The sequence below is a fragment of the Xiphophorus maculatus genome, chromosome 24, assembly GCF_002775205.1.
Source record: "Xiphophorus maculatus strain JP 163 A chromosome 24, X_maculatus-5.0-male, whole genome shotgun sequence".
NCBI lineage: Eukaryota > Metazoa > Chordata > Actinopteri > Cyprinodontiformes > Poeciliidae > Xiphophorus > Xiphophorus maculatus.
The window spans coordinates 2,256,287-2,281,493 of NC_036466.1; the positions used below are offsets into that span (position 1 = coordinate 2,256,287).

At 39.3% G+C, this 25,207-nt stretch overlaps 2 protein-coding genes across 11 annotated transcripts in view; one reads left to right on the forward strand and one right to left on the reverse strand.

Annotated features, from left to right (window-relative positions):
- The window catches only part of LOC102233002 (dedicator of cytokinesis protein 9-like), a 68,744-nt gene that overhangs the window by 28,105 nt on the left and 15,432 nt on the right, over positions 1–25,207 (reverse strand). For 2 of the 10 annotated variants that reach the window (XM_023329509.1, XM_023329508.1), the window contains exons 1-3: positions 21,536–21,800; positions 4,319–4,435; positions 277–366 (exon numbers count right to left, since the gene is read on the reverse strand). In XM_023329509.1, the coding sequence (XP_023185277.1) occupies positions 277–366; positions 4,319–4,435; positions 21,536–21,649 (321 nt within the window). In that variant the 5' untranslated portion in view covers positions 21,650–21,800. Of the gene's footprint in view, positions 1–276; positions 367–4,318; positions 4,436–7,120; positions 7,316–11,895; positions 12,549–21,535; positions 21,801–25,207 lie in introns of those variants that run through there. The other 8 variants (XM_023329503.1, XM_023329499.1, XM_023329502.1 and 5 more) reach the window with 7 other exon arrangements.
- bmpr2 (bone morphogenetic protein receptor type 2) overlaps positions 23,599–25,207 on the forward strand; it is a 33,852-nt gene continuing 32,243 nt past the window's right edge. The window contains exon 1 of the mRNA XM_005808061.2: positions 23,599–24,579. Coding sequence (XP_005808118.1) covers positions 24,522–24,579 — 58 coding nt within the window. The 5' untranslated portion in view covers positions 23,599–24,521. The remainder of the gene's footprint in view (positions 24,580–25,207) is intronic.

The window sequence follows — 25,207 nt, forward strand, 5'->3', positions numbered from 1 at the left end:
AAACCAGCTTTACCTGCACAAGAAAATCAAAGCTGTGATTGGCTTAATGTTCAATGAAAGGTACCAGCATCCATCTGGTGTGAAGGGTATGAATTCCAGGTGCTCTAACTACGGCAGAAACAAAGCAAATTGTGCTTGGCTAAAAGTAGATCAAACTTGGCAGCACATCAATCAAAAGGACATTGCAGGGCTTCAGTCAAAGCCTAGCCTTTGGCACCCGTGGAGGGATTTAAAATGGTCAAAGCAGGCTAGCATCCATGGATGTATTGGTTTTACCTCTTGGACAAACAGAGAGGAAGCTTCTTTCTCAGCAGTCTCTGGCACAGTGGAGAGCAGAGTCCGTCCCTGGCGCCGCAGGGTGGAGATCTGAAGGGAGAGGCATGAAAAACACATCACACAACGCATCCATTCTGTCAGGCAGGAGGGCAAATTTCATTTTACAAGACCTCAAGATTACAAAATGTACTGATCCCCTTTAATTAATTAACTAAACTACTTTGTCTGTCTTTGGGCTTCCAAAGGTATTTTGAGGCCAGAAGGGATATTTATAAAAACCCTCCAGCGAGTTCTACATCTGCCCCAGAGTCATCCTGAAAACCTTCAAAGGGAGGAGGCCAGGAGGCATCCTCATTAGATGCCTGAACCGTCACAGCTGGTTTAGCTGAAGAAATCCTCTAGGATCTGTGGAACCACAGAAGCAGGAGTCCTTCTGGCTCCTGGATACTTATTTGCTTTTTAAGAAGTCTCCAGAGACAACCAAGACCGAAGGCCTCACTTTAGCACTTCCCATGCTAACATCTACAGCTATACTAACTGAAATCGACAACACTGGTTGCCTCTCAACCATCGAGGTATTGTGTGTCTGCTTTTTAGTTCAATGACCTCTGAAGATACACCGCTATAAATAAATAACACACCATTGTATTACTGTACTGTAGGTATACTTGAGAGTATGCCATTTGATCAGTAGCAAAACAACGATCAATAGATTTTTTTGTTGTTGTTGTTGCCATTTTGAACATCAAGATACATATATATTTCAAATATGCTCCACTGGTACGGAATTTATGTAAATTCCATTCAAATCTTGCACGAAAAACAAAATAACAACATTGCTTCATCTATGCAGATGCACTCTCTGTAATAAAAACGATTCAGTCACCTCGGCATGCTGATTGCTTAGAATGGATCCACCTTACAACAACGGCAAGTGAAAATTTCTAATCTTTATGTAAAACACCAAGTCACTATTTCATATGTAGCTTTTCATTTCATTAATTTAATTGTATACATTCTTAAATTATATAGTCTTATAAAAATCCCTTCTAGTGTGTTTGTGTGTTTTATATGCTAAACACACTGCCAATAGGACAAGATGAGATGGGCTGAAAGAGTAAGGAATGACTGTTGTAGGATCTGAGTCAATCCAGTCAAACTCCAGACCCAATTATTTCCCCTCCTAGCCTTATAATGTCAGACAGAGTAGAGTATGGGTCCATAGAAAATGTGCCTCAGGCTGTGAAGGCTATTGAGTCGGAGGGTCTGCAAAATAACTAGAGGCTGCCACTTCCTTTGCTTAAGAAGAGTGCTCTGGTTTTCAACTCAGCTCACAAAAACGAGTTGGACGCAGTGACACAATGCCCTCGTTTGTCACAAGTCGCTTGTTCATACACTCTTGAGCTTGCAAGGTTTTAAACGTTCTGCCATATTTGGGTGTGTACACAGGTTTTTTGGCTAACAAAATCATATTTGGCTCAATCTGGAAAATTTACATAGCGTTCTTTGATTTCCTTTTCTTCTTCTTCGACTTTAAATGCGTCTAAATTGTCTTACGTTGGCTGCTCCCTTTAGGAAGCACCACAGCAAATCATTTCTTGTCCATAATTAGAAACTCTACTACATGCAGAATCACCTGTGTGTATTCTGACTTTCTTCAAGTGACATTAATTCCCCCTTTGTCCAAATCACCATCTCAGCTTTTGTCCACCTTCTCTTTTCACTCACTATAGATCACAAAGTCATCTGCAAACATCCAAATTGGAAATTCTTGCCACATTTCTGTTAGTATGTCCATACACAGTGTGAACAAGGAGCTCAAAACTGATTACCATGAATTCATCCTCACTACTGGGTCAATGTCTTGCACCATCCTCACATGCATCTTTGTCACATCTGAATTCATCAAATAGTATAATAATAAATGGATGCATGTAAATGAGATAAAGTTCTTAAATAAAAAAGGTACATTTTTTTGCAAAGGTAAACAGTATAGAGGTTCACCTTTTAGCAGGGTAAAAACCCTAAATACACAGCTGGTGATACCTGGAATCTATTTTCCAATACTCATTAATTGTATATATTTTTTGTTAATTGCATTTATTTACATACAGTATACTTTCCCAATAGGGATCTGTGAATTTTTAAATGCCATTCCACCAAATTAATATCAACTATTACATTCTAGAACTACACACAGGTGGACACTATTTGCAAATCAAGTGCTTTGTGAAGGTAATTGGTAACACTGGATTTTATTTTAATCTCAGAGTAAATAGGATTGAATACAACAAAGACTTTTACTTTTATATGATTTGTAAAGCATGTAACATCTTCCTTCCTCTTCTCAATTATGCACTACTCTGTGTCGGTATATCACATATGAGCCTAATAATAAAATAGAGTGAGGTTTGTGGTTGGAATGTGATGAAAGTGGTATAGGAAGCATGAATGATTTTGCAGAGCACTACATAAACAAAGAGTAGTGACCTTTGTTGTGTGGCTAATGTGTGGTTAATCTATAACCACACATTTAATCTCTTTTCTCTCATTAAATCTCTTTCGTCTTTGATAGGTTTGTGAGGATGTGTGTTTACAGAGAAATTAGGGATTTGTCAGTTCAGCATGTCCCCCACAAATGCAGGACATTGTTGTGTGGAACTTTAAAATCCTTGTAAATTCAAAACAGCGGGGAGAGGACTGATGAGTCAGAGCTTTACGACTCCGGCCATTATTAAACTCTGCTTAAAGGAGCATTATTATGTGTTTTCCAAACACACAGTATCATTTTATAGCACAATCAGTTCTTATAGTTTACACAGCTGAATGGTTGAGAGTAAAGGATTTCTCATACATGCATGAAAGAATCAAGGCAACACTCAGGTGTGTTTTTGATGAGGGAATAACATTACAACATTATGTAAAGCAATAGAAAGTTGATTTAACATAATATTGTTGCTTTAAAGATTCCCCTATTGATAAGCAGCAGAAAGGTGGATCAATCGAAATCTTGATCTAATCATTATTTCAACAACAGTAAGATATTGAGCTAGCTCTACCTCCAACTTAATTATTCAGTTGTGTCAGGATCATCTGAATGCAAACATCACTAGCACAGAGTAACGCTCAAACCCAGATGCCTATACCCTAAGTTTTACTTAGTAAACAATGTATACAATTCCATACTATTTCAGTGTTGACTGAAAGGAAAAAATATAGGGTTTTTTATCCTCCTAAAAACATACCAAACTATGAACCCCTACTCTTTAAATCAATGTTTATCAGCGTTGGAGTGCAGTACTTGTTCTTGCCACACCCATGTGTCTGGCTGTTTAAATGCTTTGCGTCTCTCAGCCCAGTGATGTGAAACATGTGGTGGGTTGGACAGATGGACAGACTGGGTCAAACCACACAGACACTTGCACACACACAGGAACACACACTGGTTGTGGATAGTTACTAACAGAGACAGCCTTATAATGAAAACCACCAATCATCGACCGATTGCACAATAATCTAGGAGTAGGCTGGACGTTCCTTTATAAACATTCAGTCTTGGATTCAATATATTTTAGTTCATATACAACAATGAGTGTATTTTATTTAAAGGTAACCTCATCTAGTTTCATTATTTTTACTGCAAGTGATAACTGCAGTAAAAACTAAGAAGCAGATAAAGGTGAAAACCTGAGAGAACTAACTTTAGAACTAGCTTTTGAGAATCTGAGAATTCAAGAATTCGAAGTGAAAATGCAAAAGCAGAATTCAAAAGGGAGCACTAAAGATACCAAAGATGGAGAAATAGTTCATATTGGAGAGGCAGACACTTTTATAAACAGCTAAAAGTCTGAGCATAGACACAGTTTTAAGTAGAAGTACTTCACATTTCTACGCAAGCAACATCAGTTTGAATGTAAAAGATATTTCCCTATGCATCTTATTGCTTAATAACATTGTGAATGTTGTAAAAATGCATTTTATTTTTGGAAAAGGAAGCAAAAGTAATAAATCCATCAACATGCTCAGAGTTGCTCTTGCTCACCTGGAAGTCCTCCGTAGGAAACTGCAGCATATCACGCAGAACATCGCTTATGATCTGGGTCTTCCTCTGGAGGAGAACATTCTCATAGTCCAGAGGCTCTATGATTTTTGGTTTTACCTGCAGGAACAAAACACAACATTAGGCTAGCCTTTTCAACTTTCGTTTGATTTATCATAAAGGAACTGTGCCTGTTCAACAACAACAACAACAGGACCATTTCATATGTTCTGGACGCATTCACAATGGTAAATTTGTAGCATTCAACAAGTTGCTATTGTCCTTTCGCTGGCAGCTCTAGATACAGGAACTGGCACAATGAATATGGGCAACAAGAGGAGGAGATGTTGGATGACGGAAGGGGTAGGGGAGCGAGCAAGAGATTGTGTGAGTATTTGTACCAGTCGCAGTGTCACAGGCTCACGTTCAGTATCTAAAGAAGTGGCCACTGCAGCTCATGGAATCATTTTTTTCTCAGACGTACACATTACTTCTTTATACCAGTGTGCAACAGAGACAGATCTACACCAACTGGCCACTTTATTGAATGCACCTTGTTAGTACTCATCTTCAGAACTGCTTTTATGCTTTTATTCAGTAACATTCCTCTGAGATTTTGGCCCCACACAGTATTACGCAGTTACAGAGAATTTGTCCATAGCACATCCATCCATCACATCTCGAAGCTGTGGTGGAACTGTGTACTCCCTAAATAAGAGTCTTCATTCTAGATGATATCATTGAAGCAAAAAGAACTGCCTAGGCATTGATGTTTGACAGTAAATAAGATAGCAGAGCTCTGTTCCCGATGTTATACTCCCTTGACACTGCAGATCTCAGCTGTTGCATTCCACAGGAAAACCCCTGAGTTTGGTCTCCCTTAAAAATAACCTTATCAACTGGGATTTAGGTATCCAAACCTCTAAAAATGTGGATGTGTTTTCTTAGTAAAGTTTGAGAACAAAAATACACCGATAATTAACAATACAATAAGCAGCAGATGCACAGTTCTCTCTGAAGTTAGATAAAGGTGTAATGTTATGTTGCTAAAAATTTATGATTTGTACAGAGAGGAGAGTGATACGCAATTAAAATTCTTGTCTCTTCACACCAAAATGCACTATTACGCGAGTCTGGTATAATTATGATAAGTTAGGGGTTTGTATACTGGCAATATGGCTCACCATTCAGGGCATCATGACATTGGGGGGAAGCACAATATGGCACCAGGGGACAAATTAAGTAAAAAAAAAGTCATGCCTAAGTTGTGCACTGAAAAGGTATTGCATGTCTGGTAGGAAAACAGGTTTCACAGCATTACTGCCTGGAAATCTATTATATAATTTACAGCTTTGGTATTCATTTTAAAACACTTGGGTATCAAAGTTTAGTTCACAAAATTAGGGTTGGTTGCTTACTATTGATATTGAAGCTTATGAGATCCATCTGAAAGCAACTTGACCTCGTAGTCGCTAACTTTCAAACTTTAAAAGATATAATTTAAATACAACATGATGTTAAATGCTTCAACATTTGAAAGTTGCGATTCTCAGATGTCTCAGAATTGAGATGCAACACACCTGCCAAGGAATATTTTGACATATGAAAAAAAAAAGCATCCTAGCTTAGCTGGAGATCAGTGCATCAGATTGGGAATTCACCTAATGAAGCACTGAAACATAAGGCAAATATGCAATAGTATTTCAAACTTCATCAAAAGTTGAAGAATGAATTTTATAAGCCATAGACAAGTAAACAGCTAAGCATAGTCGCAATTACGGGATCACTTTTGGCATAGCATCTTCAGTAAAATATATTAGTTTATATAAGACTTGTAGCCCAGGTAAGAAAGGTACTAGTAGGCAGCAAATGTGTTGTTAGATCAGACACTCTGCTTACTGAGGCTGTTAGTCTGAGCCATGTTCATTATGCCTACAACAATACAGAATGACGGATTATGAAAAAATTGTAAGTGGACTTAAACTTTATAGTGCATTTTAGTCATACTGACCAGTTGAGTGACACTTGCTCAAACCCTCACCAATATAAAGATCAGTCTATTGTCTGAGGTCTATTGTCTTGGCCAAGGAGAATTATACATGCATTGGGGCAAAATCTCAATCAAACCAATGACCACAATCACATAATACTAAGCTTTTAGTTGGTAGACACGGAATTGATTTATATTATTTGGATTAGCCTCTTGGACTTGATTCAACAAACACATGAGGCCAATTAAACACATGTCTGGCTGTAGATTTACGGTAAGTTTTGATTTATTTAAGCGATTTTCCCAGTGATGCAATGCAATGACCCCCTCCAAATTCTCAGCCCTGTGGATGTTAAAGATGGTCTGATAAGCATAAAGTTATAAGCCCCAGTTTATCATGGGATTCTGGCCAGGCAGACAAGCAGCTGTGAACTCAGTGGCTTTCCAGGGTAACTTTCCAGTAATTAACTAGCATTAATGCATTTCATATGTGCGTCTGAGGTTTATTGTGACGACATCGTTGATTAAAGAAAAACATCCATTTGAAATTAAAAATAAAATTTTGTTTTGTTAAAAAAATTGTAATTATTTTAACACAAAAATTTAATCAGACTGGCCAAAATCTTGGACTCTGGTGCACAGGAAGGGTTAATGAACAAAAGAAGCAACAAGTGCTCCACTTCCAAAAAAAGATCCGCTCCCTTGAGACGCATAGAGTCAAGCTGCTACTTCCCATCATCAAGTCGGGCCCTTTGAAATATATTTAAAGCAGCTTCTGAAGGATTCAACACAAAGCGGAATAGGAACATACTCACCGCTGGCACCTGTGGCACTCCTTCAACTTCTGCCTCAATCTCAGCCAAACTTTTGTACTGCTGTGGACTCTCTATCACCATCTCCCTTTTAGGGGCTTTTGCTGTTCGACACTGCATGGTAGTCAAGTCCTGCCGGTGCACACCTTATGGCCAGGCGGAAGATGGCATTTCAGAAAGCTGTCTTCTGTCTCCAAAAGTTTCAAGAGCTTTGATGACGTCCAGCGAGTTTCCCTCTTTTTACTCAACCATGGGCCCGGCCTCCCTTTCCCTTTCTCTCCCCTGCTCTGTCTCTCATCAGAAACACATGACTCCTCCCACCCTCACAGCTGTACAGATGTAAGAATGTGCGCAGCAGGAGGACGTACAACAACCCCTCCCTCATTAAAAACTTGGAAAAGACCCATGGATCATGTCATCATGTTCCAGCCCCACCTGCCTATTTATCTACAGTCTTGATAAAAAAGAAGGACATCCTCTCTGGACATAACAGTCAACCTCAACTGTACAAGACGAACGCACAAGGAGGATGAATTTAGAAAAACATTAGCTAAATTGTAAGAAATTTTGTGAGACAAATAAGCAAAAATGACAAAAGACTCACATGTTAATACTCAAGACATGTCCGTTGTGAAAACATATTGTTCATCAGAACAGTATATCAATAAAAACACTTCAGCACAAACCATGAGATTTCTTGAACACTGGGACGGATGAAGGGAAATGAGACAATCTACCATAATAAACACAATGCCTTTTAGAGATAACTACATACAGCATATCAGTACAAACACCTTCCAGCTGTCCAGCAAGGGGGTGGAGCACTGACAATTTGGTCTATTTTTGTAGGCGCTGAGTCAAAAATAAAAGCCAAAATGTGATCGTATTTGTGCGACTCTTGAAGGTTGGGCCAAAAAACACGAGGACAAAGTTGTTGGTACTCCTCTGTTAATGACTGGAAAACCCACAAGGTCACTAAAATAACTGATAAAAGCAGTGATAAATAGCAATTTACTGACAGTTAACCAATGAAAACCAGACATTGCTTTTAAGAATGTGGATCAATTTTTAAAAAGAAACTAAAGAAAAAGATCTGGATAAAAATGATGGTACTGTTAAAAAAATGTAAAACAATTCGAACATAGGGACATGGCAAGTTAATGTATGTCCTCTAATTAGCATTATCACCAGAGCTGATATATCAAATTAAAGTTGCAGTACATAACGTTTACAAAAGTATGTCACTATGTCAATAATCTGTGCAAATCTATGCAAATATCAAATACCTGCATTTTCAAAACTACTTGTCAAGTTGAAGAAAATCCCTTTGTTTTGCCTTTGAAGTGCTTCTCATGCTGATTACTCTGAATGATCAGTTGTCCTGTAAGACAGACTCTACAAAAGCCTCAAAATAACTGAGCAGTAACAGTAACAATATTTCTAGAGTCAACACTGGCACTGCTACTTTTCCTCCGCTTTGAACTGCTTCTCTGGTATTTCTACAACATCAGACTCCCACAGCAGGGTCACTTCCTCCTTCTCCGGCTCTAAGGTGCAACACACAATCTCTTGTTAAAGTTTAAGGACTCGGGAAGAGCTTCCCCGGGTTTCTTGTAACACTCAGCTCTCTCTGTGGACAGTTGCTGTCTTTTCATCTTCTAGCAGAAAAGAGGCCTCGGTTCAGCTGTTCCTCTCACACTGTGTGTTTTAAAACCATGACACTGATAGCGTTCAGACAAAAAAAAAACATGCTGTGTTGTGCACAGCGCCCACATATCAGTGATGTTTTGAATCTTTCTGGCTCAAAGAGAATGATTAATATCCAACTGTCTCCATTGGCAGAGGAGTTAGAAGAGCATCTGAGTGCACAAACTGAGGAAGAGGGGAGGTAGGATGACAAGCAAAGGGGTCAGGATGACTTCAAAGGCTGTCGTTCCTCCGCTGCAGTTTCAGCACCATCGCCGCTAAGAAAGTTTAGCACAAAAGTAGGCGAGCATGTGCTTGAGCGCGAGCTTTACTTTCTGCACTGCAGGGTTCTCAGATCATTTGCATAAGTTGTTTCAACAGTGCCAGCTTCAAAGGGACAGGCTGAAATGCACCTCTCAGAGAGACCACATCTTAGAAAAACACTGGAACGGGGCTGGAAGCTCTGAAGCATAACCACCCTGTGTAGCAGTGCAATCGGCTGAGGTGTCATGGAAAATCCCTCAAAAGACACACAGATATTTATCAGATCTACTAATAGTTGTGGTGATTGATGTACTCTTAGTTTGGTCACGGCAGCTAATTACCATTCTTCCCTAATTAAAAGCTGAGGCTCCATACAAACTAAATTTCGCCCCAATACCTAATCATTCTTCTCTGGTCAAAATCCTAGAATCCATGAAACGGAAGAAAGTCTTGGCTAATGTATATGTTACAAATAAAATCATCATAACAGCAGATATATTTCCCACAGTTAAAATTGGTTTTGATAAAGCTCTTGTGACTTTGGTGCATAGGAAGGACACAAATGAAGCCACAGTTGCTCATTTAAAATAAAAAATAAAAAAACATGTGGAGGAATCCCCTTAAGCTGGTGTTTCCTGTTGCTACCCCTTTAAAAGATTCATCAAAGCTTCAAAGCTTAGAAACCCTAAAACTGTTTAAACTCGTCAAGTTATGTTAGTCCTATTTAGCAGGTAACTTTTTAAAGGTTTGTGTTTGAAAATGTAATACAGATTCAGGGTTTTTTCCACCTGGAAAAGCTTTATTCACTGCTGGAAATTAGAGAAAAAAATTACTGCTTTATTTAAAATAGCCCATATTGAGGCTTTACTATCCTCCATTATGGCTATAATATATTGCATCATTCTGCCCCTATAGAGCCAAACGTCATATGGTGACAGTGTCACCAGCCCTGCATGATAATCAGCCCGTTGTCAAGACGCCGTCCGCACTGAGGTCATCCTCCCTCATTATCGGCACTCTCACACCATCAAACTTCCCAGAGCTACCCACTGGTACCATGTTAGTGATACCACAAGTGTTATTGTGTCTAAGAAAGTGATCATACATGGAGTGAGAACAAACCAATTCACAGGGCCATCTGTGGGAGAGCTTAAAAGAAAAAGATGAAGCTCTCACAGAGGGAAGAAAGGGGGGAAGGGGTTGGAGAGGGATGACGTCCATTTATTTTTACTCAGCTTGAACCAATTAGAACACGTGAGCCCCCTACACCCTTCCCAAGAGGTGCGCCCAAAGCCCCAACGCTTGCGCACGTAAGAAGAGATGAAGCTCTAAAAGTCTAGAGAGAATTGCATAAGGCCGGGCTTGACGTCATGTTTGGGAGTCAACCGTTACTACAGGCTCCCTGAAGAGACGAAGTGTCAGAATGCTGCTTATAAAGCAGCGAAGATCCAACCTGTTGTACACCTTATAATAATAACAATATACCTTAAATCCATTGATCTGTCGCAAAGCTAATGAAAGTAAGAAGGTAAACACTTTCCATTAAAGGGAGAGCAACAAAGCATTAAAACATAATAAGAGCCAATAGGTAGTGCAAGAAAACACATCTGCCGCAACTTAATATGAGAGATGGGAGTTTCCTTAGTGCTAATGACATCAGACTTCTTATAGGTACTCACATCTCCTGAAGTGCAGAAAGTCCCTAAATAGGCTTGCCTTTCAAGACGATGTCACATACAGACACATCCGTGTCTATGTCCCATTATAATGACAATACATTTGCTAATTTCTTAATTTAACATAAACCAACATATAAAAAGCCTAGCAGTAGGCTATGCCAAAGTTACAGTGATGTCACAATTAAATGTTTCAGATAATTAAACAGTTTTAATATCAGGCAGAAATAACCTGAGTAAAAACAAAAAAGTTTTTATGTTATGAAAAAGATATATTATCAAGCCTTATATGAAAATATGATTTCTTCATCTCTTAATTCAAGTTACTGTGTCCAGGTTAGAGTAGCTGGTTACAACAGGATTCATTTCTGGTCGTCCATTCAGTGCTCCACCATCACACCCATCTTATAAAAGGAGAGCTCACATTGTTACCAATGTAAGGTCCTCATTGTCTCCCGTGGGTATGATGTTCAGTCTTGGCACTGGTCCTGTTTCATTTCAGCTTCCAGGAAATGTCAGTTCCTACGCAACGAAGTACCAGAAGGAGATGCTAACAGCATTACCTGGTGTAAAACAGTCGGGCAAATGTTGGATTTAGGATCTACGCTCATATTTAAATAAAGCAGAAGAACAAAATTAAAGACTGAATGACTCAACCAGCTGTTATCACCATGGACAGTTATCGTAGATCCCATTTAGGAATGGATTGAAAAGTGCTCACTTGGTGGCAAATATATCAATACATCAGCACCATCAACCAGCAAGATAGAATAATGCCTTCATGTTTTGTGGAACAAATTCTAACCAATCATCTGAATTGTATAACAGAAATTAAGACTCAGCAGACTAGGAATATATTTATAAACTGTTATTTTTCAATGCTTAATGTGAGAATGTGTGAAGTGTAGCCTTAGTTTCTCTCTATATTGTGAATTCAGAAGTGGTTTTCCATCAACTTTGGTTGTAGTAAGTGTTCATTTGAGCTACTGATAACATATTATCATCTCAAGATAGTCGGCCCATTTTCCTCTTATATTAGCAAAGAATTTTCATTCACAAAGCAGATGCTCAATGGACATTTCAGTGTGGCTAACTGTTCCAGAACTGGTTAAAACACAACAACTTTGAGGTTAAAGTAGAGCAATTGTTTACCAGAGCAGTGGTGGGTATCCATTGTTGAGATCCCCAAAGACTCTGCGCTTCCTCTTCCTCCTCCAGAGCCCCCAGCTCCACAGAACCTTTGACATAAGTACAGTTCCTCTCGAGGATGGAACGCAACCCCTCCAACAGAACCACACTGGTTGTGCACCCCATGATGAAAACGGACACTCGCTTCCACAGTGATCAAGAGCCTCCACTGCAGGTGGCAGTAGGATCAGAAGCCCGAAGCATATCTTCCGAACTTTAGCTTTGTCTTAAATCGAGGCAAAGCCTTCTTACAGGTGGACTGAAAGGGTTGACGTCCACGGTTGAGGAGACTCAGAATTATCCGCTGTTGTTATTATCCAAGACTCTGTATATCGGAAAGCAGAGAATCTTGGGAGACGGGTCGGCGAGTTGTATCCTCCTGTGTGATGCTCAGCAGGGACGAATGAGGGATGAAGGAAGGTGTGTGTTCATTCAGTCCATTCATTCGAAGCAGGGCGTCAGCTTGTTTGATTCTTCTTCCTTCCTCACTCCTGCTGGGGGGCTGATACGAACGTCGAGGCACTTGCTCTCTCTCCAGTTTGCCTTCTCTCCTCCTTTTCCTTACCCTTGTCATCAATCACTCAAGCCAGCCGCTTTCATTTGTTAACTCCTCCGTCTCTCTCCTCCTCTCAGTCGAAAAAGCCTAGTCACTTCTCTGACTCTGCAGAGCTTTCCACACAGCATAAGCAGACTGTTACAAACAAAGACGCACACACACAAACTACCCCCACATAAATCAGCTGGCGTAGACAATGTTTTACTCTTTCTCCCTGCGTCTTTCCCTCCTTCCTCTTTCTCCCACTGACAGTGGTATTACAAGTGTTGTAGTCATCCTTCTGATGTCATTCGAATATTCTCAAGGGCATTACAAGGAATAATTACAGTTCTTTTGTCTGTGCTGATGTTAACACTAAAAATTAACCGACGCATTGTTGTTATTTCCAACACAAAATAGCACGCAATTATGAAGCAGACGTAAAATGAGACATTTTTTACAAAGTGCAATGTAAAAAGTTTAGTGAGCATTTACATTGCTGTGGTCGGCTTAGTTCAGATTACCATCAACTTCAACCAGCTTTTTTTATCCCTGTTGAAGAAAAATCATCTCCACGGTATGATGCTGCCACCACCATGTGTCTCCATCAGGATGGGCATGCATTTAGTCTTTCAAATATAGTCTTTCAACAATACCACTGATAACATCAGATTTCATTTCATCTTTGGTGTACTTTTATTAATTTTTTGGACGCCTTCACAGGATTCACTGCACTGTTATTTAGAGCTGTCAGAGTTAAGGGGACTGTAAACAAATATCATGCTTCATTTTCCTTCCACTTCACAAATATGCACCACATTGTTCTAAAATCCAATTAGAATAAATACAAATTTAGGATTTAAATTTAAAATGTTTTTGGGTTTTATAAGCTTAGAGAAAGACATTCTTTGTTGAGAGAGACCATTGATTATGAAGAAGTGGTAAATTAAAATGAACAAAAAGACTCCTGCTGTGAGAAGAATAGTACATTAATATTTTTTCCATTTTGCTCTGAGGAGGCATAACTCTTTGTCTTTACATGTTGGAATTCCTGCAGCATGATTGCTTCTCCACAGTGCAATAAGAGCCTCTAAGGCAGATGACGTGCATCACTGCTGCCTCCAACAGTCTGTTAAAAACTCTGCAACTGCACTGAAATCTGATGACTCACTGGAAAAAAAAAAACCCCGGCCCTTACCTCATTTGTCAAAACAGATCCAGGGAGAAAATTCCTCCACGGCCACAAGAACTACAGCATGCACAAATTCTGCCAGGCCGACTGCAAGTCTGAGCAAAATTCACTGGCAGGCCCTACTTATGAAAGCATTGAGAGGAATAAAAGGAAAAATCAACCACAGCAGGCAACTTTCACTACAATAGGCTGACCACCATAAAGCTTTCAATAACTTATTTACTTTTTGACATTATTAAATGTAAACCTTCTTTTTTCAGGGCTTTTACTCTGGGTGAAATGATTATACTGCTTTAGTTTCTAAAACCTTGCTTTGGGCTCACAAATCTAAATTTATAGTGAGTTATGTTTAATTCATTCTCCATTAAATCTGCAAATGCACAAATATATACGTACATACAATACATATTTGGTTAAATTAACAAAATCATAATCATAATTCAGTTAGTGGGCGTTCCAATGCCTTTGGTACATTTTATTAAATGATTAAAGTGAATTTATGTGTTCATATTTCTGCCAATATGTAACTTTTGATCCAAAAGGATCAGAGAAAAACCACAAGAATTATAAACTTGTGGATTCAACTTGTTTTTTGTTTTTTTAAAACACAATGATGCTGTTTATTCCAGAATTATTCCACCATGAAAAAATAACTAATCCCCAAGTGCCCACATCTGATAGTTATTAAAAAAAAAAAAAAAAAACATAGAGTGCCAGGGAAATGTTTAGATAAATATTCGCATATTTTTCTGCTTCACAATTTAAAATTAAAAGTCAAAACCACCGCTAACCAAAAAGAACAAAACATCTCACATCAGACAAAAACAACAACAAAACAAACAGCTACGAGGCATAGTGGGCAATTAATTTTTACGCAGGTTTAGGTTGGCTTTGGATGGCCTTTTCTTTAGTAAATGAAACCATTGTTTGAAAACTGCGCTTTTGTATTTTCGCAAACCAGAGACCCTGTTCTTCCACTGTCTTTGTCCTCATTTCTTCTCCAATTTTGCAGTAGTTTGTAAGGGAAAAAGAAAATTGGGTTAATGATCATGACTGTTAGAGCCGAATCTGGGTCGCACACATGTGATTTAGATATTGAGAGTCTCATGAAAGGCCTGCAGGTATTGTCATGGACTGGAACATCATCTGTGTGCAGAAAGACTTTATCCAGACTAGCCTTTGGCAGAATTTACCAACCAGTATAAGGAGTCATATTCCTGCTTATTTGTCTGGACATTTTTCTAAGTGGGTCTCTCAGTTGAGGTGCTCCAGTTTTACCCATTACCACATAAGTTGGCCACCTGAGGGGAACGTTTTCATATTAAATGGCTATTTTTATGCTAGACAGAGCTTGGATTGAAACGATGTCAGCTGGCTTGAAGCACATTTTTAAGGTCGCTACCCATTCCACCCCCCAACCCCTCATACAAAACTGGCTGCTTTTAGTTGCGACTATATTAAAGTCATTCAGCTGTAAGAGAAAGAAAAAAATAAAAATTTCTCCCAAACAGTAACAAAAGTCACACACAGAGGGTGTGATGTAAACCATCACACCCTCTGTGTGCAGGGACACAGTTTAGATAGTCTAAATAGCTCAAAAGTTGATTGTTGTAACAGATTTTAAAGGGAAAAAAATGAAATAAACAAGCAATATGGATGCCTTTGCAAGCTTTCATCCTAAATATATTTATGTCACGGATGAGAGCGTCGCAAAACATGAGCAGGTCAAAATGACAAGGAAAAGAAACCACATGACCAGAAAATCAGTAGCTTTGGCTTCTCAGAACAACAGAGCTCAGCAGAGAACCACATTCCATATCAACTTCTGCATCGTGGCACAGATATAGGTCAGCAGCGCTAAAGCATCTGGAAATCTACAGATTATCTAGTAGCGGGTTTTTAACACTCTAATCAGACCAAATCCTCTGGAGTAGAGTTGACTCTTAGTTCACCGATTTAGCTACTGTACCTAAAAACTGGAGATGGCAGGAAGGTCTCAGGAGGTTCAGGACAGGAGCAAGAAATTAACTTGAGGTATTAAAAAAGAAACATTCGGAAGCTCTGTTGCATTGCCAACAGAGCTTATTTAAAAGAACAGAGAGAGGAATGAAGCCAACAGAGACTTCGCTGCCAACATTTCTCACATTTGGAAGTCATTTTTAAACCTGCAGGGGCCGCTTTTATGGCTTGGCCTCTGCTGCGTTTACCAAGCAGCCCCACCTATTTAGTGTTATCTACGCAGGTTCAAAAAAGTATTTACTGCATTACAGTTTTATTTGTTATTTGGTTCTTTTTTCAAACTTCAAGTTCAGATAAAACACATTTTAGTATCAAAGATAACCAGAGCAAATTAACCAATCTGGTTCTATGCGATTGTTCTCCAAGCCAATTCATCCACAGGGAATGAATTACTTCAATTGTATTTGTGTTTTGTACTTCGACTAGACCATTTGAAAAATCCCAATTTTTCTCTTTTTGAGCCTTTGAGATGTGAATCTGCTGATGTGAATCTATGGTTTCATCTGTATCCAGAAAAACTTAAATTCACCAGAAGACAGAGTCAGGGTAGGAAATAGCAAAGGTGTGGTATTAAAATAGCCATAAGAAAAAAGGCAATTAAAAAATTTAAACAAAAAAAAAACTATAGCCAAAGTTTTAATCTGTAAATGTGTTTTGAAGTTAGATTTTAAAACAAAGCCTGGCTGATGTGTACTGTAAAGTCTCAGCAGCAATTAACAATCTGGTTCAGTTTGTGAATTTTAATCGAGTCTTTGGAATGACTAAACGCATGACAAAGAAAAACAGGGAACACAGTTAAAGCATGTTAAAATTAAAGGATTTTGAAAACATTTTTAAATTTAACTGGAGGCCAGTGAGGCATGGCTAAAAGCTCATTCCTTGGGCGTGCCGTGGTGGTGTAGGGGATAAGCGTAACCCATGTTTGGAGGCCTTGAGTCCTCGACACGGCCGTCGCGGGTTCGACTCCTGGACCTGACAATATTTGCCGCATGTCTTTCCCCCTTTCCTGTCAGCCTACTTTCATATAGGGGACACTAGAGCCCACAAAACAGCAACAAAAGTCACACACAGAGTGATTTTTTTTTTAAAAATCAAGCTGCAACGTATTTTACCTGCTGAAGTCAAGTGAACAGGAGAATCAAATATGGAAGTCATAAGCACTTGAATCACTGTTTCTGTTTTTGTTTCTAGATAATTTTGGTTTGGTATTTGCCAATTTCCTCCTACAAGTGTTGTTTGATCTGACTCTCATTAAAGTGCAAGAAACTTACTGCCATCCAACTTTGGACATCAGTAAGGCAATTAAGGTGATGCTGAAGGCAGCACAAGCTCGTGCGTTTTACTGGACGATAAACTTGATAGTCGTCTGCATAGAGATGAAAAGGACTTTTGTGTTTGCAAAGGTTTGAAGCTAGTGGAAGTAGGTAGAGAGAAAATGCACTGTAGGTCCAAGAATGGAACCTTGGGGTACCCCCAACAGACAGAGCAGCAGGGGTGGTGGAAGTAGTATTAATATTACACAAGATTCTGTCCAAGAGGTATAACCTAAATCAATAAGGAGCTCAGCTAATGATGCTAACCCACTGTTCCAAACTGGAAACTTTTTAAGTCCAACGGCACAAGAGTAAAGTGAACAGAGTCAGGCTGTTCTGCATAGTTTTCCCCATAAAATATGAAATAATTATTTGAAAACAGAATTCTGTTTGAGTTATCTTCGTCTGGAATTAAAATGTACTTGATGCCCTGAAATAAACAAATGTGACAAAAAAAAAGAAGCTAAAACCGACAAAATCTTTATGGGTGTGGATTTGTTTTTATGATACTGTATATTTGCAAGTGAACTCACTCTGAGGTCTAGATGATTTATTGCATGCACAGGTATTCATAATTAATGCTCCCCAGAGTGCTCTGTGTGACACCAAGTTGCTGAGGAGAAAGGGGCAGGTGTAAAAATAGCACGGACACCCAACATCATCTCATGCATTATTAAATGCAACCCACAGTTCTGGACTGTATCCTTTATGATACTAAACACACAGTGGGCAAGGGCACAATTAAGGAGCCTCTGGGACATAATTGCCAAGCAGACAAGATAAAGACTAATATAAAAAACACATATTTACCAAGAAAAGGGATGATTTACACCACCTGTGCAGTTCTACCACTGAACAACTTTTGTATACAATATAGTCCATCTTTGTCAGGACAATTAAAGGTGCTAAGTAAGTTCTCATGGTCAGTGTGCTATATATATATTTTCATTTACCAGACCAGCATATATGTTTAACACGAAAGAGACAGCTGCACCATTAGGATCCATCCAAAATAGAACAAGGAATAGCTATCCCAACTTAACCACGACAAGTACATAATAGGACTTAGTCTTACACATATTGGAAACTTTTAAAGTCCAACGGTACAAGAGTAAAGTGAATAGAGTCCAGCTCATTAGCACTCATTAATTGTGATAGGGCATAAAAAAGTCATGATGCTTAGATTTGAAATAAACATACAGCCAGTGCAACAACAAAATGGTTTAGATAAAGGCATTTACATGAGATAAATCCCAGTCCAGACCTGATTCCAAGAAAAAAGATGTCAATGTTGTAACTCGGAGGCAAATGCTATGCAGTCAGAAAGACCTTAAGTTATTTTGGAAAGAAGAAGGAGCAAGAAATTCCAGACTCTAGATGTGCAAAGCAGTTGGAGTGATACGCCAAAAAGGCATGCAGGTACAATTGCAGTGAAAGTTGCTTCTACACAAGTACACTACAGTTTTCAGATGTGTATTGGCAAAAACGTTCTCCAAATTTTGCTTCATTATCCACCTTTTATCGCAATTTTATCACAGAACATGTCCGTGAAATCCAGAAAAGAGGTTATAGCATAATAAAATTAGAAAATGTTCAGGCTACAAATATGTTTGTAATACATCACAATTGGGCATACTCCATTAAGACACATATATATATATATATATATATATATATATATATATATATATATATATATATATATACTGTATATACTGTATATATACAGTACACACCAAAAGTTTGGACACACCTTTTAATTCAATGAGTTTCCTTTATTTTCATGACTATTGACATTGTAGATTCACACTGAAGGCATCAAAACTATGAATAACACATGTGGAAATATGCACTAAACAAAAAAGTGTAAAACAACTGAAAATAGCCCTTATATTCTAGTTTCTTCAAAGTAGCAACCTTTTGCTGTGATTACTGCTTTGCACACACTCTGCATTTTCTTGATGAGCTTCAAGAGGTCGTCACCTGAAATGGTTTTCACTTCATAGGTCAACCTGCCCTGTCAGGTTAATAAGGGGGATTTCTTGCCTTATAAATAGTCATGAAAATAAAGAAAACCCATTGAATTAGAAAGGTGTGTCCAAACTTTTGGTCTGTACTGTATATACTGTATATATATATATATATATATATATATATATATATATATATATATATATATATATATATATATATATATATATATATATATATATATATATATATATATATATATACTGCTCAAAAAATAAAGGGAACACTTAAACAACACAATATAACTCCAAGTAAATCAAACTTCTGTGAAATCAAACTGTCCACTTAGGAAGCAACACTGATTGACAATCAATTTCACCTGCTGTTGTGCAAATGGAATAGACAACAGGTGGAAATTATTGGCAATTAGCAAGACACACTCAATAAAGGAGTGGTTCTGCAGTTGGGACCACAGACCACTTCTCAGTACCTATGCTGTCTGGCTGATGTTTTGGTCAGTTTTGAATGTTGGTGGTGCTTTCACACTCGTGGTAACATGAGACGGACTCCACAACCCACACAAGTGGCTCAGGTAGTGCAGCTCATCCAGGATGGCACATTAATGCGAGCTGTGGCAAGAAGGTTTGCTGTGTCTGTCAGCGTAGTGTCCAGAGGCTGGAGGCGCTACCAGGAGATAGGCCAGTACACCAGGAGATAGACCAGTACACCAGGAGACGTGGAGGAGGCCGTAGGAGGGCAACAACCCAGCAGCAGGACTGCTACCTCCGCCTTTGTGCAAGAAGGAACAGGAGGAGCACTGCCAGAGCCCTGCAAAATGACCTCCAGCAGGCCACAAATGTGCATGTGTCTGCACATACGGTTAGAAACCGACTCCATGAGGATGGTATGAGGGCCCGACATCCACAGATGGGGGTTGTGCTCACAGCCCAACACCGTGCAGGACGCTTGGCATTTGCCGGAGAACACCAGTATTGGCAAATTCGCCACTGGCACCTTGTGCTCTTCACAGATGAAAGCAGGTTCACACTGAGCACATGTGACAGATGTGACAGAGTCTGGAGACGCCGTGGAGAGCGGTCTGCTGCCTGCAACATCCTTCAGCATGACCGGTTTGGCAGTGGGTCAGTAATGGTGTCGGGTGGCATTTCTTTGGAGGGCCGCACAGCCCTCCATGTGCTCACCAGAGGTAGCCTGACTGCCATTAGGTACCGAGATGAGATCCTCAGACCCCTTGTGAGACCATATGCTGGTGCGGTTGGCCCTGGGTTCCTCCTAATGCAGGACAATGCTAGACCTCATGTGGCTGGAGTGTGTCAGCAGTTCCTGCAAGATGAAGGCATTGAAGCTATGGACTGGCCAGCCCGTTCCCCAGACCTGAATCCGATTGAGCACATCTGGGACATCATGTCTCGCTCCATCCACCAACGTCACGTTGCACCAGACTGTCCAGGAGTTGGCGGATGCTTTAGTCCAGGTCTGGGAGGAGATCCCTCAGGAGACCATCCGCCACCTCATCAGGAGCATGCCCAGGCGTTGTAGGGAGGTCATACAGGCACGTGGAGGCCACACACAATACTGAGCCTCATTTCGACTTGTTTTAAGGACATTACATTAAAGTTGGATCAGCGTGTAGTGTTATTTCACTTTAATTTTGTGTGTGGCTCCAAATCCAGGCCTCCATTGGTTAATAAATTTGATTTCCATTGATGATTTTTGTGTGATTTTGTTGTCAGCACATTCAACTTTGTACAGAACAAAGTATTCAATGAGAATATTTCTTTCATTCAGATCTAGGATGTGTTATTTGAGTGTTCCCTTTATTTTTTTGAGCAGTGTATATATACAGTACAGACCAAAAGTTTGGACACACCTTTCTGTCCAAACTTTTGGTCTGTAATGTATATATATAGTATATTAGTATAGTATAAATATCTGCAGAGTGGAAAACCAAGTGCAGTTCATTTTTGTGTGAACAACCTTGACCAATAAAGCTGATTCTGATGAACAGCAACTGACAGAAAAAAGTAAGCACATATTGATCACTGTTATGCAACAAGACACAATCGCAGAAGAAGTGAGCACAACAGTATCACCACCTATAAATTACTGTCTGCATTAAGTTCACTCAGGGATTCTGCACCCATGTCTCCTGAAAACAACTAAAGTTTGTCTATTCTAATTTTTATTCCTTGCTGACCGTTTCTGACAAACGCATCACGTTACAAGGTGCATCTGCAAGGATCAGGTGACAGATTGCACCAATTGGTGTGCATGCATCCAGTTAAAGCAGCCAGTGTGCATTTCAGTTACCTGGCAACCTCTTTAAGAAAGTTGTAACTAGAGTCAGGCATGGGAAACATACAGTAGCAGCTGGCAAAATAACTACACATTCCGGTGATATGAAACGTCATCACTGGTTCAGTGGGCAGCAGTTTCTCATCATATTCAAATGTCCCTGAAATGATGGTTTGATTTCGCCATGTAGTATCTCTTCTTTTTTTATATAGTTGTCTTGTATGGCAGTAGAGACAGAGAGAGTTGTTTTCTTCTTACCATCAACACTGAAGTTCTAACAGCCTCAGAGACGCTCTGCCTGAGCTCCGCCGCCGTCCCAGGCTTATTGAGCCCCCTGGTAAACTTCCTCGGCTCAGGTGGACCAGTAGCCATCGCGCAGTCCACCTTTCATCGGGCAGCCAGGTGCTGAGAGGAGCAGAGTAATACCGAGGTGTCAGTGGGAACGCCTATGTTATAGTAATACTGCTTTATAAAGCCATTGTAACTGAGGGAAACTTCAAAGTCTCGTCGCTCATCGCGAACGCCGCGGCTCACGAGCCCCGGGGACAACTCCTCTAAGTGTCACGCCCATTTCTCTGAGTATTGGTATCCAATTGGACAGCACCGAAAACCAAGGCACCCATCATGTCTCCAGCGCACATCCTATGATTTATTTTCGGAGTTTTTATTCAGCTTCCTTAACATCCCGCTTTAATTTGCGTTTTAGTTGCTTTATGTCTGAATTTCTGATGCGACACAATGAGCTTCATGAGTGCAAAACATTGAGATGCGCTCAGTTACGCGTTGATCTCAAGATACCGCAGTCCGATATCGCCACCTGCTGGAACATGAATGTTACTACCATACATATAGAGGGGTAGAAATGTTGCGACATATACGTCCGTCATGTTCTGAGTGGAAACCAATATCAGTATTTTTGAGAAAACAGATCAATTAAAATATAAACGAGAAAATTAAATAAAAACTATATGAAACACAATGTGCATATAATGGACTTAAGCTTGTCTCATATTCCTAATAAAATACAGCAAAGCTCTATATTTGATGATAGTTACAGTCATCACTGAACTCTACGTACTAAAGCAATTTGTTTTGTTAAAATAAAATGTGTAAAAGAAAAGAACTCAGTCGGGTATTTCAGTTGTTAACTATTATTATTATTACTTTTGTAGTAATAATAATGATCATTTTAATGATAATTCCAGCTTTTTTGGAATTTATTATCAATAAATATTGCTAGGTCAAAGGAAAAATTGATGAATTACAAATTTTCTTACAATAGCAGCAATTTCATTACAATGTATACAAAGTGACGATGGTGTTATTACACAGACACAAAGTCAATGATTTAAGGTACATCCACCGCTGTTGTCTCTAGACATTTTGTTGACGTTCTCATGTTTGTAGAGAAAAATAGTATAAAATTAATTATGTAACTAATGTTTTGTTTTTATTAAGCTCCTTGCTGTTAATCATAAGTTATCGATGAAAAACACCCTTTGCTCACTTTTGAACAGTATGTGGTTTAACCACAAAGTGGCAGTAAAGTATCACTATTTTAACATTTGTTTGGTGCCTTCACTGTCATGATGCATTATTTATGTGCAGCAGTTTTCAGCCACCCCCTCATTTCTTTATGGTATATATCAAAAAAGCCAGACTTTCTTCAAAGCGCTCCCTTCTTTTACATTTCAATGATTAACGTTGGTTTTCCGCTCCGTCTTTGTGGTTGGCCATTTATTATTAATTTGTCTTTTTCTTGAGCTATTTAACACTAACTTATAAGATTTGTTTAAGCATAAGAAATGCTCTATAGTCACGAAATATTAGTTTAACTTGTATTTTTAATCTGCATTACAACTAACAAGTTCACAATTTACTAAAGCTTCTCCTTCTGAATTGATGTTTATGGCCCATTAAAAATAACATTTCTGAAGAGAAACCAACATGGCGCATAAACCTGAACGCAACATCAAGATGAGGCAGGGTGGTGCCAGAATTATGCTGTGGGTCTGCTTTTGTCCGTCAGGGTCAGCTTTGCAAAACAAACTAAAACCATCTATGACCTGCTTTCAATTTCTAAATTATGCACCCCTTTATGTTGCTTTATGTCAGATGTAATCCTAGTAAATCGCATTTTAAATTATTATTGTAACGTTACAACACGTCAAAAAGTTAAAAAGACATGAATACATCACAGAGCATCATTGTCCCATTCTGATTTTATAGTTAAGTAACTAAAACGCGGTTAAAAAAGTCAACACATCGCGGCAGAGAATGACACAAAGAGCACGGATGCAGTACATTTGTCCCCGGTGTCGTATCCACTGTCTACGGCAGAGCGGCGCTGCACCACCCTCTCTCTCCTGGCTGGCTGTGTGGGACCGTCCGCGGCAGTAACTTAAAACCAGGAGACGAGTGGTCCAGACGAGTCCGCAAACGAGGCGTTCCCAGCCACCCTGGTCAGACCGAGAGATATCCATCGCCTCCGTCCGCCATCTCTCTGCGCCGGGGACAACAATCCGTCCGCCGCTCACCATAGGCGCCTGTGACTCGTGTGTTGTTTTCATGTTTTCCAGACTGGAAAACGACACTGGACGCACAGAACTAACTGGCTAGCTCTGTAGCTAGCATCAGTTAGCTTAATAGCAATCAGCTTTAAACGTACTCGAATTAAATGTAGGGGCTTTTTGTAATTTTACTGACTTTCGAGAAGAGAATTTGGATATATTTTAAAACTGCTTTTGATTAGAATATGTATTTCACCGTGTTGGTTATTTTCGCCATATTTAGCAGCTTTGCTTAAGTTTTGTAGCACCAGCCAGACTGTCGCCTTGGGCAGCTAGCATGTTAGCTGCTGGACACAGACGCCGTTTTCCGGACACTCACAGATGGAAGATCCACCGTACAAGATAGCTGCTCGGCTTATCTGTCCGCTTCGCAACGGGCTCCAAAGCGGGACTACTTCATTTCCTTTTGGTTATCATTGTTAGTCCACGGACACCAGCAACAAGAATAACAACAGCAAATCTTTTTTTTCCTTTTTTTTTTTTTTTTTTTGCATTATTTCTCAATGTGTTGTGCTGTACTGTCTGGGAGATCAGTTCAAGTTATTGGGCTGACTTTTGAGGAAATACGTGGAGAAAGTGAGTAGAAGCTGTTGTAGCAGAGGACCAAAAGAAGTACAGCACGCCTCGGAGGAGACCAAGTAACGATACCAAAGTACGCTGTGAGCCGAGCCGCAATGAAATCTATGGCAAGATCTGCGTTTTGCTTTGCAATCTTCCTGACTTCTGTGGCTGGTGAGTGGCGTGAATTGATTTTTGTTGATGAAAAATGTTCTCATGGTGAAAATTTTATGCTCTCTTTTAGCCATAGTCTGTCCCACAAAGTCTTCGTTTCTTATAAATGATCCATGTGTTGTTTACTAGGCTGAGTCTGATCCTTTTTGCGTGATTATTTTGTCAGGGGCGGTCCAGACATTTTTGGGGCCCTGAGCAGTATTTAATATAGGTGTCCATTTCTAGTTGGAGATATCATCACTCATCCTCCATGGTGTAACTTTCACCTATATTTCCACAAATATATACAATTTAGAAGTAGTCTTAAGGTAACACACACACACACACATATATATATATATATATATATATATATATATATATATATATATATATATATATATATATATATATATAAATTTTTAACACTGAAAAGTTGTCATCGGAATCAGCTCAGTTACTCTCGATTACTCTCAGCTCAATGACAATGGTTGATGTGATACTGAAATTTTAAACTCAATATTAATACCTCGAAAAAAAACAATTCTGATCAAGATCTGAAAAATACAATCAGTATCATTATAATAATATTTTACTGTCTGAAGTAGTGCAAAGCCACTAAGTAAGAGGCAAACCAGCAGCCATTTTG